Raw genomic sequence first — 19,642 nt, forward strand, 5'->3', positions numbered from 1 at the left:
GTCTTTGGTCATGCTTCCTTATTTCATATGCTTAACTACTCTAAAAATGTTATCAGATATATTCAAATAACTATATTACCGACGATGTTCTGTCTGAGCTATGAATATTCAATTCGAAATAGAACAAATAATTAAAAAAATAGTTCAAAAACAATTAATAGCTTTTATCGTAAGGCTTCTTGATGCACAACATTGTCAGTCTTGTTTTCTGACGCGGAAATAAATAATGTTGACGGTTTTCTATCTTTTGACCGAAGTAATTCACAATGAAGTATTAATTTAAATTGATAATATCTGCTTGATGGTTCCAACAAAGGATTTATACAGTTAGGAATGACAACCCACAATTCATGACATGTTTAAGAGTTGAGATGCGAAACTTAATGCGATTCCAACAAAAATTACTACAATTTATTCATAAAAGCAGTGAATAATGGAACTGGCGTAATTTATTTCTTAGATGGTGCTGGTGTAACTGGAAAAAGGCTTTTACACTTGCTTCATCAGATTCAATTCTGCTAGCTATATGTTTGCAGCTAGGTTGTTGGAGGACGGTCGAACAGCTCATTTAACACTAAGGCTGCCGTTGAGCATGCAAACTAATTAAACACCAATCCGCAACCTTTCGATGAACTATACGATAGCCAAAGTATTGCAGAACACACACGCAGAACTAGACGTTTTAGTGCTGCAATTCTAGTAATAATAAATGTTTAAAATAAATGAATGGTTGTGCTAGAAGATCAGTTTTAACATAGAATTATTTAATAAATTTCATTTCCGGAATACAATGAATGTAGTTGATCTGGTGGCTGTATTGATAGTGGATGTATTAATCTCACTTGGTCACTGGCATAACACAATCCAGTGGTTTCAGTTTTAAATTTTAGTGCTTTGCAATGAGCACATACGACGCTCATTGGTCCACTAGACACGATTCTCTACGTAATCGATATCCACGTTATAATTGAATTCAGCTCGATGGGGATTAAGAGCGACATTCCTTCGCTATTCTTTTCAACTCCATCGGTTCTGTTCGACTTCATCTCGCGCTTCACTCGTGGCATCTTGAAAAACCAAATTCAAATGAAAATAAAGGATTGACTCTCTTAAGATTTTTAAAAACCATGTATACCACGTGTACCACGCTTTTCAAAAGACTCACTGAACAAATTCAAAACTGGATACACATTCAGATCGAATGGACTGTGTACTAAGAAAATTATAAAAACATTTTTTGAACGATATATGCCAATCGATACAGCTTTCAAACGATATTTCTCTTACTGTCCTATGAAACTATCAAACGCGCCAAGTTAAAATACTCGTTAAGTTTCCTTAAATTTTTCAATATTTTCAATTTTTTTCCGTAAAAACCTTCAACAAAGTCAAAGAAAAGTTTTTAAAAAAATGAATAAAATCAGTAAAATCGTTTTAAAGTTATGACGTCGCCAAGGAAAATAAAGTATCATTTTTATTTATACAGGTTGCTAATACATCTTTAAATTACAAAAAAAATTAAATTACATATTAAATTAGACATGCTTAGTACAATCTTAATTTACAAATTGATTTATTACTACCGTTCTGTTATACTTGCATTAATACACAAGCAAGACGAGTACGGGATTAATACATTAATACAGTATGTATGTATTTCCCAAATCAAAATAAAGCTAATCTGCTTAAGCTAAAGTTAAAACTACATACACTAAACTAACTCGTGTGGTTTGGTCCGCTTCAATCTTCTTATTTTCTGCGTGTTCTCCAGTAGCTGTATTGCTTCCACGTTGCTGCGATTTAGCAACCTTATTACATGTTTTAAATCTTGAATCAGTTCGCTTATCCATTGGATTCCGAGGTCATGGTTCAGGCTCTTCGTTGGTTACGTAGCGATAAGCATTGGTAATTCATCGAAGAACTTTATTTTGGGTGCGTTGGATTACTAGTTGGTTTGATGGTTTAGTGCAACGCAATATTTGCACCCCATAAGTCCAACTAGGCTTTGATTCACTGATAAACCAATCAATTCGATTTTAGGTCAAGAGAGTATCTTGCGACTAACAAGTACAGTTGCTTAACTTTGAGTCTAATCTGCTCTGCTTTTTGTCTGGCATGATGTTTCCAGTTTAACCTACCATCGAGATATATTCCGAGGATTTTAGCTGATTCTGCTTCAGGGATCGGGCATCCCTCAAGTGATATAATTAAGTTTTTGTCAATTCGCCGCAACGCAAAATTAACATGGACAGATTTGGAGCTATTAAGCTGTATTTTCCACTCTCTAGTCCATTTATAGATCTTATTCACCATTACTTGTACCTTTAAATTATAAAAAATATATTAAAATAATTATTTATTATGATTTTAGAAGTAATAACAAATCTGTGCAAAAGGCATAAATGTCATATGGGATATAATTGTCAAAGGTTGTCAGTAAAAAATACATTGTAGTTAGTGAAATTATAAGCTAATTTTAAACGTCGAAACCTATCCGTTAACATAACCTTTCAACAGACAATAGCCATGTAACCGATACCGCAATTATGTTATTCAACGGCACAAAAGAGATAACCTATATAAAATTAGCTTTATTCAGGAATATCGACTATTTCTTGGGCTGCCTCTCTCCCCTTTTTGCTCGTGCTCGTTTTATCGCCCTTCTTCGCTCATTTAAAGCCGATTTTTACCTTTTTTACATTCCGACACATATTCCTACTTTCGCACGTCTTTATTATGTCATATTGTATTTCCGATAGGAAAATACTGTTTTTTATATATCATCTCTGATTTGGCTTTGAAATTGTCCTTATTGACAAGCGATTCGCTTTTTTTTTTTTTCTCGTACATTGCTTTTAACAAGAGGGACGTAACATTTTATGATAATGGAAATAATAGTGAATTTAACGGTATTCTACATTTATTTTTAAACTTATGGATGATATTCAAAAAATGCATTATTGCAGATCTCTTTATTAAATCAACATAGGAGCAAAAGTAATTAAACAAACACTTTTTGTCATACTTAATTAAACATATACATTAGGAATTTGCAAGCTTTCTGATCAACTATATCTATTAACAAAAATGCGAAGTATTAATATAAACAACGGTTAATTTCCCTACATAAAATAATTATATGTATTTACTATTATTGGGTGATTCAGTGTATCATGAGACTAATCATTACATTGTTATTTGATTTTAAGAGAATTTACTGCTAAAGGCCATCAAATACTTTTAAAAATGAATGGTAATGCTACTCCATTTTATCCTATTCGTCTATTTTATTTTCAACGATTTAAAAGTGTTGTTATCAATGACAAAAAATGATCTGGAGATTAAAAAGAGTTCTAAAACAATAAATATCAAAACTTATTGGATGAAAACCCAGCTTCAAAGAACTTTAGGTAGATGATGAATCGACTGTTTCCAGACGTTTATATCACATTAGAAATATCCAAAGGAGGGAAAACGGCTACCAGATTAATTGACTGAAAATGTCGAACCGACTCAACATTGCAGTTTCATTGCTTGCCAGGTAGCAAAAGAGCTTTCTGTTGTGTATTGTAACTGAAGATGAAAAGTAGATCTACTACGACAAGTCAAGTTAAGAACTATCATTCAAATGCAAAAGTAATGAGTTAATTCAGAAGAACATAACCAAAAATTGTTGGTATGCATACGATGGGTTCAACAAAACAACACGTGGCTGCAAATGTCTATCGACGTCAATTGATCAAATTGAATGATGTATTGCTACAAATAGAGATGAGCAATAGAGAGAAAAGGCCTCTTGTCCAACAGCCAATACCAATATTATTTTTTCGACAAGGTATCGCCACATTACTAAAATTATTTGAAAATGTTGTAATGTAATATGTAAAATAATGGAAAAATGTTCTGCATTTCTCTCTCCAATTAATAAAATTCCAACTAAAATTTCTAATAAGTAATCTGCTGTTAAGGATTGTTACATGGAACGTAAATAGGCTAAATCAGCGAGTATGTGAGATTGAAATATTTGTAACAACCAATAACATAAAAATGAGAAACTCATTTTTCCAGCAAAAAGTATTCTCGAATATGGGGTTATGATGCCTACTGGAACCTACACCTCGGCCAAAAATGCTCGGTGCGGAACACCTTTAATTATTAAACACTATATTCAACACTTTGAACAAGACAAAATATAAAGAGAAGAAATACAATCTACAATAAAAAACAACGGGGCTAAAATTAACATTGGAGCTATATATTGTCATCAAAACACAAAACAAGAATATTTTAAAGTTAAACAACACCTTGGGGTTCACTATTAATAATACCTGGAAAATCATATGAATTACTGACAACCACAAAATTATAACTTATAACTTATTATCGTCATATTATCTAGCGACAATAATGCAGTGTCAGATCTACTGGATTTCTTAATTTCATCTTTCATAATCTCAACAAATTAAATTAAAACAGAAACAGAACATTAAAACAGTGTTCCGTCAAGCTTGTGCGAACTCATATATGATTACACTTCAATATTGTTAAAATAGGGCGCGGAAATCCTGAAAAACAACTAAAAAACCCAAATCTTACTATGAAGTTCAGATTAATATTGGAGAAACAGATCAGTTTAAACGTAAGACTCAAAACTTTAGATTATCTTGAGTACCAAACTCAAAATTTAAAAGAAATTTACAAATTCGATCTGCTGCAACAGAAGCTACTCCAACGACAAGAGAGAGAATACGGTGAATGAAAAAGCAATTCGAAGCCTAATTTATGGATTTTTGCCATCATTTACACTGACTTGTGACACGGTGCATTGTCTTGGTGAAGCAGCACTTTCTTTTTCCTCAAATGCGACCGTTTTCGGCGATTTCGTCCTTCAAACGGTAAAATAACGCCATGTAATAGTTGCTGTTGATGGTCCTTCCTTATTCAAGGTAGTCAATGAAAATTATTCCATGCGCATCCCAAAATAAAGACGCCATAACCTTGCAGCCGACTGTTGCGTTTTCCCATGCTTTGGAGCGGGTTCATCGTGTGCAGTCCACTCGGATGACTGTGGATTGGACTTAGGAATGAAATGATGGAGCCATGTTTCATCCATTGTCACATATCGATGCAAAAACTCGGGTTTATTACGCTTGATCATCTTCAAACTTAATATTTCATTATTTTATTTAATATTTTATTAATATTATATTAATTTAATATTTCATTAAATTATTCATTAAATTTCATTAAATCATGAAAACTGAAACTGTATCAAAATAGACTTTAAAGGATATTACTGAAATCGAAACCATTAACCGTATGGAAAATCTTAAAGAGATGATCTTGAACCCGAAATATAATTGAAGAAATTCGGTCTAGCAATAACTATGTTGGCATATATATTCAATGCCTGTTTGAGACTGAACCATGTTTTTCGAAGAACCATTTCTTAAGGTTGCTCGAATAATTAAACTATAAAAACCTGACAAAATAGCAGAACAAGCTGGATCTGGTGTATTTCACAATAGCAAAATTATTTGAGAAACTGCTGTTAAAACGCTTTAAACCATTTATAGAAACACCAGATTTCCAGTTTAGATTTCGAAATCACAACTCGACGTTCGAAGAAAAGAAGTATTATCCTGTAATACTCCTAGACGTCTTACAAGCTTTTGACTGAGTATGGTATATGGGATTTATATACAAAACGAGCAAATTGTTACCACAGTATTATTATGTACTGGGGGAATATAAATATATAATAAAATAATATATATATTCGAAAGAAAATTAAAAATATCTCATGAAGGGGCATTCTCAACACTTAAACCTATTTGGACTGGAGCTCCATAGGATAATGTTTTGGGACCACTCCTATATCTGCTCTATATCAGTTATCATGGCAAAAGATGTATCTCTATCTAAAGCAGTAGAAAATGTACAAGTGGCGGTCAGTAATATCTACAAATGGACTAGAGCCTGGAAAATACAGCTCAGTAATAAATCTGTCCATGTTAATTTTACATTGCCGCAAAATGGCAAAAACCTAATTATATCCCCTGACGGATGCCCGATTCCTCAAGCAGAATCAGCCAAATACCTCGGAATATATCTCGATAGTAGGTTAAACTGAAGACATCATGCTATATAAAAAGCGCAGCAGATTAAACTCAAAGTCACGCAGCTGATCAACTTGACTAATATTAAATTGACCTAAAATCAAAGAGATTGGTCATATCAGTCAATCATGAAGCCAATTTGGACCTATGGGGTGCAAATATGGGGTTGCACTAAGTGATCAAATCAACTAGTATTCCAATGTACCCAAAACAAAGTTCTACGATTAATTACCAATGCTTATCGTTACGTAACCAACAAAGAGCTGCGCGATGACCTAGAAAATCAAATGGATACACGAAGCGATCTAAGATTTCACCTTAAAAATCACAGCAGCGTAGAAGCAATGCAGCTATTTGACAACACGCAGAAAATCAGAAGAATGAAGCGAACCAAAACACACGAACTCGTTTAGTGTATAAGTGAATTCTTAACTTTAGTTTAAGTAGAATAGTTTTATTTTAATTTGGGAAATACATACTGATGTATTAATCCCGTACTCGCCTTCTTTGTATATAAAAGCAAATACAACAGAACGGTAGTAATAAATCAATTTCTACATTAAGATTGTACTAAGCATATCTAATGTAAGATATAATTAATTTAAAACAAATCGTACCAACGTAGTCATTCCTATTAAAAAACCGACACAAACATTGAAAATTTAAAACAAAGGCAACAAGCCAACATATTTACTCAAAAATTAATTATTGCACCAAATAACTAAACTAAGAATTCCAATAAATTCATTGTAAATTTAGAAATACTCAGATCCAATTTAATCGCAAAATCCACTTTTTAATTTGTTGTGTCCCTGTCTCCATTGTATTCCTCGTGTTCCGCCAAAAAAAATTAATTTTCACTTGTATCCCGTCGTTGTTCCACATACGATATACCTGCGCGTATAGCGACTAAAATCACCAAAATAAAAGAAGAAACGTGTGTCAACACGGTGGGATTAAAACCAGGTAGATGATACGTAATTTATTGCTTGGCTAAATCGACTCTTAAAACGATTATTTAATAAAACACCTGTGAATGCGAGGCAGTTCTTTTTTTGGTTTTTTACCTGGAGTAGGGTTGCCTGCGGAACGTGCCAAAATATTTTATATCACCAATAGTACAAACTACCCTAAAAAACAAGGGATGTTCTGAAGGATATTTGAAGGAACACGTATGTAGTTTAATACGTTCTAAATGATAAATTTTAATAGTTGACAATGAGAGGAAATTGATTAGTAAACAAACGAGATTTTGTAAATTAGATTTTTTTGAATTTTAGAATCATTTCAGAAGTGAGTGAGTGACAGGCAGAGGTGAGTGTATTTAATGGATGGAGGTTTAAGTGCTCCAGTATTTCAGAAATTATCTTGGTCTTGGAGATGGTCAAGCCACATGAAAGGTGATGAGCGTTAGAATCACCACCCAGTACAAAGAGAAAGTGAAGCGTAGATCCAGCATATGATAAATAGAAAGCGGAAGTGGGATCTGCCCCCAACAGCTTTAAATTCCGTATTAAGGGGAACAGGTTGGAAGTCCAAAAACTCATGGGTCATCATTGCAACAACTCCAGAGGCGCGGGCTGCATTGGTTATATCTTTTCTAACAATTGTATATCTACGGAAAGAGAAGGAGTCGTTGGACCAAGGTTGATTTCTTGCAGTAACACAAATGGAGGTCTGTGTACTTTGCATAGTAATTCTAGTTCGGTTACAGAGATGATTCAGATTGGGATGTATTAAGAAGGGGGTACTGATATCAGGAGGCTTGTTTATGGAAGGAAGAGTATTAGTTTTGACTATATGACTAAGGATGTCTGATGCGAGATGTAGGAGGGATTGGAAGTAATTCTGGAGGATGGGTTTGATGAAGGAGCGAGAGGGAAAATCTCAGAAAGGGAACTTTAGGGAGAAGACAACCGGCAGAATCGTCCGTACCCCTAGAGATATGGTGGTGAACAAGTTCGAAGGCTGTAATGAGATAACTCTCTCTCTCTGTCGTTCTTATACACACAAACACTTCAGTTTATACAGAGCCGCAGAGGAGAAGGAAAGTATGGACGCATTCCTTCACAACCTTTTCACGTTTTTGAACCATTTGAAGTTCAGTATAATACTGTTTGTAGTTGTGGCACCTTCTATTTGTAGTTTTGCCATCTCTTGTCTGAGAAATTCTACGCAACCGATCCACTTCTAACGATTTAAGGTGCTCTATAATTTCTTCGTGATTAATTTCTTTCTTCTTCTTAATTGTCGGAGGTCTGTTGGACCCTATACGAAGAGAAAATTATATACTAGACCACTGTTTCTCAGTACCTAATTCAAATTTTTCAAAGTATATGCAAGCACCTAAATAATTGCTAAGCTAATTTTGATTTAGCCGGCTTGGTTGGTACAGTGGTCAAGACGACAAAACGATCCTCCTACTGAAACGATAGTCGCGGAGTAATGTCTTCTTCATTGTTACTTTCTTGTATATCTATAAAATAATCGTTTCCATCAAAGTTGTAAGTCTGTTATTTACGAAATCTTTAAGATCACCTAATCTAGCACGCTTCGAATTTGGGTCACGAAAACTGAAGATGCATCTATTTGGCTGCCCTCGTGCAAATCCAAATTGTGCCATATTAAACGGTATTTAATCGAAGTATATTTTTCAATAGTCCATATCAGAGCTGCCCAAATCATGACCCGAGGACCACATGCGGCCCGCGGCTTAAATTGATGCTGCCCGCCAAATCTTTTTTATTTTCTTTATTTAAATAACAAAATTTTTGTAGAGAGAATATTATAAATTTTTTTGTAATCCCAAATGACTTGTTAAGCAAACAATAGTCTCTTCTGGCAAGTGGTGATGCATTTCGAAAAGTACATGTGATCGCTTTGTAGATTGCGAGTACTATTCAGTAGGTTTTAATGAATGTACCGACCCGACCGATATTCATTACCGATTAGTCAATTAATAATTTGTATGTCGTATTTCGAAAGATTTTACAATCACGGGGGAAATGCTGAATTTAGTGTCATTACATGAAATAACTAAAGGCAGTGATATATTTGAAGCAGTTAACAAAACTGTTAGGGAGTACAGAATTTCGTAAATGTTCTATTGTGACTGGTGCGGCAAAAGCTATGACAGGGGCAGTGACAGGATTGACGGGACTTTTAAAACAAAATGACACTAAGTGCCCATTATTCCACTGCATCATTCACCAAGAAGCCTTATATGTAAAATCTTTACGTCAAATGAATGCTATGAAAGTTGTTGTTGACCAATTGGTACCAATTTGATTTAAGGTGGAAATAGGGCATTGACACATATAACATTTAGAGACTTTTTAAGTGACATTGATGCAACCTATGGAGATTTATTATTACATTCAGAAATCAGATGGATAAGTGCTGGACAAGCGATTTCGCTTTAAGAAAAGATATATCTTTATTTCTAAAAAATGAAATAGCATCTGACTTTTTCGAACTACCAAATAAAATTCAATATCCTCAGTTCCTGGCTGATCTTGCATTCTTAACTGATATGACGCAATATTTCAACGAATTGAATTTAAAGTTGCAAAACAAAAAATATAATATAGACAACTTCTACATTCAGGTGAATGGATTTAGAAGCAATATGAAATTGTTCAAAAGGTCTCTAAAACAAAATGATTTTTCTTTTTTTCTAAAAGGTAAGAACATTATTTAGAGATGGAAAATTTTTAATTATGTAATTTTTTGGACCACCAGAAATACATGGATCAAAAAACTCATCCATTAACGATCGCAATTCAAAATGTGAAGATTGATTATCAACTAGAACTGTGTGATATGCAATCAAGGGCAATAAGGGCAGAACAGAATCAGGAATTTAATCGTTTAAGCTCCTTGTTGAATGTTTCCCGAAACTGACGAATTTTGACTTAAAAATGTGTTCAATGATGGGCAGTACCTATCCCTGTGAAAGAGCATATTCAACAATGAAGTTTATAAACTCGAAATACAGGTCTTCATTGACAGACACATCAATTAAACATGCACTGCGTCTAGCTACTATCAATATTATATAAAAAAAATAATGATATTATACCTGCATTTTGATTTTATAAATATTTTGCGGTCCCCCAATGAATTTTATTCATTTTTATTGGCTCTAGATCCCATCTAGTTTGGACAGCCCTGGTCTATACCATGGGTCGATGAGGGCTGTCATGAAAAAGAATATTTAATTTTGAAAAATTCAAAACCTGTTGCTGAGCTTCTGTATTAAAAAGACTTCACCGGTTAAATCTTCGAATGACTCAAAACAATTAAGAATAACTGCCAATCGGTTAGTTGTTCAAATGGTCTTGGTAAACTGTTGAGTTTTTGAACAAGCATCCATCGTTCAGAAAACAGTAAAGCACAAAACATTGAATACATTTATCAGTTATATGATAATTTAGTAAAATAATTTTATTATTTGTGAACGCATAAGGATATAAAGTACTGATATCGCTTTAGCTCTGCAAAGTTTGCGTTTAGCATTTCTCGAATCCAATTTTCCATCCCCTTAAATGAACTAAATATTATTCCTGTCAAGGCTTCCTATATATATATATATATATATATATATATATATTGTCTGAAACAAGTAATAATCGAAAAGGTTTCAAGGGATTCCCCATTAATATTTTCATTGGGTTTTAATAGTTCATAATACGACACTTTATTCAGACTTAATCAGGTACGGAGTACTTTTCACTTTAGATGATCGTAGTATATCCACTTTTCATCGTCAGTAACTATACGATGTAAGAAAGATTATTTTTCTGGCACTGAAACAACATTTCTACCCATAAATATTTTTCATACTCTTAAATGACATCCGATCTAGAAATTGTTACCCAACCAACGATTCTGAGCAGTGACGGCAGTGTCCCAGAGTGCATAAGTCCTGCGGTGTTAAAAAACTAATGAAACTCCCAAAAATACTCACTTGCTCACTAAAATACTAAAATATTGTCAATTATTTGCCAAAAAGCAAATCCTACTTAGCATTCACGAATTCTTGTTGTGATAAATAATAAAACTGCCAACAACAGAAATAATGTGGACCAGTGGAATAATCTACTGTCGTTAAAATACCATTTCACGCTATCGGTATTATTTATCTGAACCACACGATCGTGCTCTGGGAGCTCCTTCATACACCCGCTCGGCACTCCGCTTCCCCGTAGAGTCCAACATACGGACCATATCCATTATCTGTATGGGAATTTTATACGACTTTCGGCCAGTTAATAATAACAATATTAGTAAATGTGACTATGAAAGTGGTATTTAATTTAATTAATGTGAAGAATTTTTTTACCAGATATTATCATTGAGAACACACAAAATTACACCCGTAAATTTAATAGAGACATTTATTTAAAAAATGAATGGATTTGTGGATTTATTTTTAAAAAATACGTTGTGTTGTTTTCCCTGATTACTTTTTGGTTGCGATAAAGCTTGGACGGAAATAAAGGTCACCGATCTAAAGCACTTAAGTTTGAAAATAAAAAACATGAAAACTCTAAAATCTACTTTCATAATTGTATGGAATTTGTATTACTAGGGTCGCCTAATATTATGGCTCAATTAGATTCTACATATTAGATAAATATACAGGCATAATGAAAATGTGTCAAAGAATAGGTATGTTTTATCAAAAATTATAAATTACATTAAGTTTTGTGGAGCGTTTGAATTGGTTTTTTAGGGACATGATGAGAGCAATACTTCCCAAAAACCGGGGATATTTCGTAGACTTATACATTTTTCGGCTGATCTAGATACAACTCGAAGTGAGCACGCACCTAAAGAATGAATCAGTATTTGTATCCCATATATGTGCGTAAAGGAAAATTTGCGTAAAAAAAACATTTCCATCATTCCTAAATAGTCTTTTGGACCTCCAGCAGCCTTGACAAACTTCAATGATTTCATGGCTAGTAAAAAATAGCATAAAAGATAAAAAGATACAATTCAACGCTCTACTATAAAAAATTAACGTGGTTAAGAATGGTGAAAAATTAATATATAGTAACGGATATATGACTATTGACGTTGGATTATTGGCTATACATACAAGGCTAGACTTTGAGTTATAAAATCTTTACTAAAATAATAAATTATTTCAAGTTCTATAACCATAGAATTATATTTCCAGCTATATAGCAAAAGGTTTTAACATAAGATAAGATCACAAAACCACCATAGTGTCACCAAGTTTCAAAAAATCAATTTTTTCAAAGAAAAGTTAATATTGCACTAGCAATTACATTATTCTTATATTTCATAAAAAATTGGGAATCAAAGGTATTAAAATTTTTAAAAAGTTAATTTTATAAATAATTTATTTTAGTTCATAAAATATAATAAATAATTAAAAATACTCAAAATGGATTTTAAATTGTATCAAATAAGTAGTGTATAAAAATGCCAAGAGATCAAGTCTCTTTTCACTGATTATTTCCCCCAAAATAGAAAGAATTAGTGGCACTGTTTATTTTTAAAGCAACAATTTTTGCTAGGGGTTAATGTAAATTAAAAAGGAAAAAAATATGTTAATCAAATAATTTTTAGTCTATTTAAAAATAAAAAGTTAATAAATAATGATTTAAATACTGTACCCAGTAAATTGCTACTGTAAAAATCTGGACCACTGTAATAAGCCGCACATGTTTGCACCAAAATGATAGTTAAAATCCGTCGTTAGGAGCTTTGTGAAGCTATATATTCATTATATTTTTTCTCCTGAGCTTGATATAACTTTTGTAATTTCTTTATTTGACCCTTACTGATTTCTTTTCCTTCTTTATCATGAGTGGGGAAACCCTTATCATCAAATTTAGAGTACTTGTCAGTCTCAGACTTAAACATTTCACTAGCAGGAATCTTCTTTTGTGCATCCTTAGCTGCTTGAACAGCAGCTAATTCAGCCTTTTTTCGCTCTTTTTCCAACAATTTATCCTGTTCAGCCTTCTTCTTCATTTCACGTTCTTTCAACAATGTTTCTCGATCTACTAACTTTACTGCACTACTCCCATCTAAGAAATAAAATGTTAAGATAGCACGAAAAATTGTTAATGCTTTAAAAACCTTCTTTGTCTTCTAATCGAACACCCACATTGGGAAGAACTTCGTCTCTAATCTGATCACACTCCTTTAAAATGTCGGTCGCCTTCAAATTTCGTGCCTGGTTTCTTACTTTATCTCTAAAATCCGCCAAAATACTTAAATAAGGCATAATAGTTTCTTCAGCATCCCCAGAGGAATTATTTGATGAAGGAAAACCTGTAATATACAAATAAATAATATATATATATATATATATATATATATATATATATATATATATATATATATATATATATCAATATGTAACATTCATCTTACCTAATTTTGAACATTCATGTGTTGTTCCAAATACATTCAGAATCTTAGTTACATAAACACCAATATCATATAGAAGTACTTTATTTGGTGGTTTTCGGTCCTTCAGATATATGTTAGCGCCGCTGACTAGATCTCTTAAAGCATCCAAAGCAGTCCTAGTATCAATATTATCACAGAGAGCTAAATGCACATTTTCCTTAGTTTGTAGATACTTTTTATTCAAATTAAGTTCATATTCGGACCATTTGGTGAATGTCTCAAAAGTAGTTTGAGTCTGACTCAAATTCCTGGTGACATCTTTAATGTTAAGGAAAAATTCCTGAAAAAGTTATTAACGGAATATTAAAATATTATTGACTTTTTTCTTTCATTTACATTGAAAATTTTTTCATATTGCAATGCACACTCCATAGTATTTTGGCTATAGTCCAAGGTATCTCTCCATGAATGCAGAAGGAAGGCGAATCTTAATTGACGAGATGTATATTTTGATAGAGCTTCTTGTATACTCACGAAATTCTTTAAAGATTTGGACATTTTACAACCTGCTATTGTTAGATGACCTGAATGAAGAAAATATTTCACCCATTCTGGATTTCCAAAATGAGCCTAAAACAATAACTTTAGTAACGCATTTTCTTTTCCTTATGGTAATTTTACTTCACTCTGAGCTATTTCATTATCATGATGGGGAAACTTTAGGTCAACCCCACCAGTATGAATGTCTAAATATGGCCCACAGATAGCTGAAGCCATTGCAGAACATTCGATATGCCAACCTGGCCTACCTAAACTCCATGGTGATTGCCATGAAGGTTCACCGGGTTTACTTTTCTTCCATAGAGCAAAATCATTAGGAGATTTTTTTTCACTACGCATATCAGCAGTCATAAGGTCGCCTGTAAAAGTTGTACAAATGTCTCTTTAATATATCAGAAATAATTTAATTTTATGTGTTATTTAATGTAATAGCATCATTAAAAATAAGTATATACGAGGTTTATCAAGTGGGTCAGGGAACGTGGACCTGTACTTATAAATTGTCCATCATTCAAGCTCCAACTTTGAAATAATAAAATATTTTTAGCTAAAAAATTTAAACGACTTCAAAAAATAAATAAGGGATGCACTAAAAATTAAAAAATAATCTATATAATTAAAAAATAAACTTGGGTTAAAAATCTACGTTTGATTATTTTAAAATTTTTAGTGAATTCCTTATTTACCTTTTGAAGGGGCTTCAATATTTTATTTTTCTCTTTTTAGTGTTAGATATTTACTAAATAAATTACGTAGTTATTTTAATTAGTAAAAGGGTAGGCCAAGTGAAGGTGCAGCCCGTATGAGGAAAAATAGGAATAAAGAAACAATGATTGAAAGTAAGGAACGTTTCATGCTCCGGGGACCGCTATCATGCCTAGTCGATTTGACAAATGTTCTAACTAGAACAGTAAAAAATTGTAGCGACCTTGAGGCATGTCGAATTTTACATCGTGGAATAACGGTCTACAAAATACCCAGAAATATAATCCCAGATGTTGAACACGGGCGACAACTAGTACCCGATAACGAATAGCTGGCAACCCCGAAACGTTTATCTGGGATGTTATTGAAGGGTATTTCCATTGATTCAGTACTTGACTATCGTTTGGTTTAGACGTGCCACCATCGACTGCCCAAGCCTCGTCAACAGGTAACTCCGCTGTCATCCGTTTTATCATTTGTATTTTTATATTTTATATTACTTCAATAAATAACGGTTACATAATGTAAACCCACTGTTTCATTTCGTTTTACCTCCATTCACCGAGCTATATCATTTACCCTAAAGTGGTGACCCCGACGTGATCTTTCGCAAAATTGGGTTTGGACTCGTGAATGGTGTATTTTACGTGGCCGTTATATTTTTTGTTTCAAAATTTTCAATATTTTTAATTCGATTCGTTTTCGAGTTTACCATTATTCCTTCAACATTATATTCATTCAAACATTTGTTCCTTATTAAATTTTATTTTAGTGCTGGAACAATGAAGCTTAAATTTCATTTCATTATTTCCAATTCATTTTTTTTTAATTTTTTGTCAAAATTTTCTTTCACAACCTTTTGAACTCATAGATATTTTTACATCACTGCTTAATCATCAGCGTCTCGGCTAAACATTTCTTTCGACGCTATGTTTAAATCATAATGTCTTCCTTCGTTCGCCGACTCCGTCATAATGGCAGACATTTTGATTTGAAAGGCTTTGGGCAACTTCGGTCGGATACCGTCGTTATTTGTTTTTTCTGAATTACCGTAACGTATGTGACTACGGATTAGTCACAGAGCAGCTCCAGAAGCTAGGTACCGATTGCAGTCACCGTAGACTCATCATGTCTTCGCCAAGGTACCAGAATTGCCAACGTCTCGTCGTCGAAGAAAATAAGCTACCACGTCGTCGAACAATCGATCCTCCCACAGCGTCGATTACGGGAGCCCTATCCGAAAAATAGCTTGTTCTCAACGTCGTCGATGGACTACATTCAAGTGCCAAAGCGACGATGAAGCACGGTATCTGTAGGACCGGAAGATATCAACAGCCGTATCAGATCGCAACCGTACCAACCACAACCGTTTCGATTTATCATATTTTTTAAAGCCCTTTTCATGCAGCACATTTTGTTTGATATATCATTTTTTTATTTGATTTTTTTTCATACATTTTTGTATTTTTATTGCTTAAAATAATTGCATGTAAAATTCTGGCAAAGGAGTATTGTAACGACCTTGAGGCATGTCGAATTTTACATCGTGGAATAACGGTCTACAAAATACCCAGAAATATAATCCCAGATGTTGAACACGCGCGGGGTGCCAGCAACGCCAACTAGAACCCGATAACGAGTAGCTGGCAACCCCGAAACGTTTATCTGGGATGTTATTGAAGGATATTTCCATTGATTCAGTACTCGACTATCGTTTGGTTTAGACGTGCCACTGCACGTGTGCAGTCGACTGCCCAAGCCTCGTCAACAGGTAACTCCGCTACCATCCGTTTTATCATTTGTATTTTTATATTTTATATTACTTCAATAAATAACGGTCACATAATGTAAACCCACTGTTTCATTTCGTTTTACCTCCATTCAACGAGCCATATCATTTACCCTAAAAAATTATTCTCCGTGCCGGGAATCAAACCCACGACCCCCGTTTGGAAGCTAAACGCATTAACCATTACACAATAGAAGCAGTTGTACAATATACACAATGTTTCTACGAGACCTTATATGCTACAGTTTATGCTTAAAAAGCTTTTGCACTGAATGACTTCCAATTTTTTTTTATACACAAATATCTGATTATTTTAGATAAAAAATGTGTGAAAACTGTGTACGTGCCTTTGAAATTTGAGCGTTTCCCTCTATTTGCTCCCCTTCCCCCCCCACATCCTGATTTGGTTACAACGGGACTACCTTGGAAGGGCACTTTTTCGAATTAAAAAAGAATTTTGAAAATCGGCCCACAATTAATAGAGAAATCGGCAAACATACAGTTAAAAATCAATTGTAACAGCTAAGGTTTCAAGAAGTACATGTAAACAAAAATAACTAAGACATATAGATCAACGCCCTGAGATTCACCTTGTGGCAATGCAAAACATCAAAACAAAAAAGTTAGTGTTTGTTGCGGGTTTTGAGCCAGTTATGTCATTGATTCTTACTGTTTCATTCGTGCTGTATACAGCATTTTGATAATGATTTGTACACAACAAATTATTAACAACCAAGGAGGTTACCATAATTGCAATTTTGCAAAATTATGCATGTAAGCAATTTCAAATAAACTGCGTTCAAATGTTTAACATTGTTATAATACATTTTAAACAAATAAACAAAGCTATTGTAATATAAAAGGCCTATTAAACAACTCAACTATATACTAAGCTTAACATAATCATATGAATAATACCTTAATTTCAATTCTAATCCTAATATCCCTCATAAATAACAAACGAGTCAATACATATTTGAATAACTGCATATTAATCATATATACAGATCCACACATTAAGTCAGAATAAATAATATAAAATGCTTAAAAAAGATAAAATCATATCTTGCTGAGAAAAACAAGTTATTTACAAAACATATTTTATTACATACCATAAAAAATATAATTCTAGAAGGTATTAGTGATATTAAAGCATTAGTCAAAATGATATTAATTAATATTAAATGTGTTTAAACATATGAAATATATGCAAATAAATGCATACATAAAAAAATAAAACTCACCTTCGCCTTCTTGCAGGCTATAAAAATCACCATAAGCTTCAGGTACTAACTTGGCATAATGATGCTTATCTTTTTTATCAAAAGATCCAACATCAAAATAAACTGAACCATTTGCCTCATACCCAAAACCATTGGCTATTATACCTTCAATAAAACTGATAATTTCTGGTATATGTTCACTTACTCTGGTAAGAACATTTGGTCTCAAAACCTGGTATAAAGTAATATGACCTATAATATATTATCAAACAAAAAATTATATTTACATTTAATGAATCCATATCTTTATGAAATTCTTCTTCCCAATGTTTTGGTAAAGATGAAAATATTGCATTATCTGTTACAGTAGCACCATAACAACCATCCAACCAATCTGAGAGCGGGTCTTTACTTTCTCTAATAAATGTATCTTGTGCTTCAAATACCTTTTCGGCACTCCCACTTTTAATAGCATTTTCTAGGTTTTCAATTGATTCATTTAATCTTTAGGAATAATTCATATCAACTTTTAAATTTAAAAAAAAAATAAATATTTTACTTACTTTGTTAAAATTTTTTCATACATGGGTTTCTTCTCTGGATCTATGTTTTCTTTAGCTTTTTTAGTTAAATTGTTTAAGACTGAACCAGCATCAGCTACGACTGTTTTTAAATCTTTTTTCTCAGATGCATACTTTTCAAAAAGATAATTCTGACGTGCCCTTTTAATGATCTTATCATCTATGTCAGTTATATTCATTACATAAAGAATATCATAATTGAAATAGTCAGTAAGAACTCGACGTAAAATATCAAAAGTAATATAAGATCTAAAAGAAATGTAGTTACTTAATTTGTTATCTTATTACAATTAAGACATACCTGGCGTGGCCCATATGAGATGCATCATAAACGGTCGGTCCACAACTGTACCAATTAACTCTTTTACCAGAAATTGGAATAAATACTTCCTTCTGTCTTGTTAGGCTATTATATAGTTTTAATACCGGTTGTTTTTCTTGGGAAGGCGGCGACCAAGGTGGTTGTGTTCGTTTAGACATGTTCTAATTTATCTTTCTCCCTGTTTATATAAAATTAAGCTACACTACCTGATGTGTTATAATGGAAATATTACATCAGCATCCACCATTTACCACAACTCTAACTACAAGCTTTCTAACCTTAACTTTATTGACAACTAATCGGAGAGAACGTTCACGTGGCTTAACAAAATAATTTTAATATGCGGTAGATGGCTCTGACATTACAGCGGACAAGTGCATTATGACCTCTATTCTACATATGAATACTATTAAAACACTTCAGATTTTTTAAAAATATTGTTAAAACCGATTTTATAGAATCAAATTGGTGAAGGTGCTTGGGCAATAAAACACAGGATTCGACTGAGTCGCTCTCTATTTATTTTTACAAACAGCTCCGTCGAAGCCCCAACACAGAATGAATCAAGATGGCGGGATCTTCATCCTGGCCATTATAATTTACAGGAAACTACTTTAATAACGATTTATGCAACCATATATACAGAAGGATGTTACATGTAGGCGCATACACTCAATTATTTGTATATCCAACAATATATTACAGAATTAATTTCTATCTATTTTACGTGGCGCCCTCGTAGGAATTTAGAAACTTAAAAAAACATATCACAGAAATCTGCACTAGCAAATATTAATATTAATATACATTAGAGGCATCTGTACTAAAATATTCTTGAAACAGCAAAAAATACAGTTTCCTGTAATACCCAATATCGCTTTTATAAAAACCTATAATATATTTTTGAATATATTCCCTATAGATGCTAAAAACTACTTTCAAAATTG

General features: G+C 33.0%; 1 protein-coding gene across 1 annotated transcript; it reads right to left on the minus strand.

Moving 5' to 3' along the window:
* Positions 1-12,475: 12,475 nt before the first annotated feature.
* Positions 12,476-18,992, minus strand: CysRS (cysteine--tRNA ligase, cytoplasmic). The gene is made up of 9 exons (XM_076396113.1): positions 18,675-18,992; positions 18,356-18,622; positions 18,080-18,296; positions 17,814-18,024; positions 14,196-14,434; positions 13,911-14,144; positions 13,536-13,854; positions 13,239-13,433; positions 12,476-13,186 (listed from the first exon to the last, which is right to left on the minus strand). The coding sequence occupies exons 1-9, from the start codon at positions 18,851-18,853 to the stop codon at positions 12,852-12,854; spliced, it is 2,196 nt and encodes a 731-aa protein (XP_076252228.1). The 5' UTR covers positions 18,854-18,992; the 3' UTR covers positions 12,476-12,851.
* Between the last annotated feature and the right edge of the window lie 650 nt (positions 18,993-19,642).

The sequence above is a fragment of the Rhynchophorus ferrugineus genome, unplaced genomic scaffold (assembly GCF_030347505.1).
Source record: "Rhynchophorus ferrugineus isolate W39M unplaced genomic scaffold, kcgeb_rfMv2 rfM2, whole genome shotgun sequence".
Taxonomy (NCBI): domain Eukaryota; kingdom Metazoa; phylum Arthropoda; class Insecta; order Coleoptera; family Curculionidae; genus Rhynchophorus; species Rhynchophorus ferrugineus.

Excerpts from the sequence above, each read along its gene's own strand:
- CysRS (XM_076396113.1), bottom strand. The coding sequence starts at position 18,853 with ATGTCTAAACGAACACAACCACCTTGGTCGCCGCCTTCCCAAGAAAAA. Across the intron at positions 18,297-18,355 it reads TATGAAAAAATTTTAACAAA|ATTAAATGAATCAATTGAAA; the intron begins GTAAGTAAAATA and ends TTATTCCTAAAG. Across the intron at positions 13,855-13,910 it reads AATATGAAAAAATTTTCAAT|GAATTTTTCCTTAACATTAA; the intron begins GTAAATGAAAGA and ends TAACTTTTTCAG.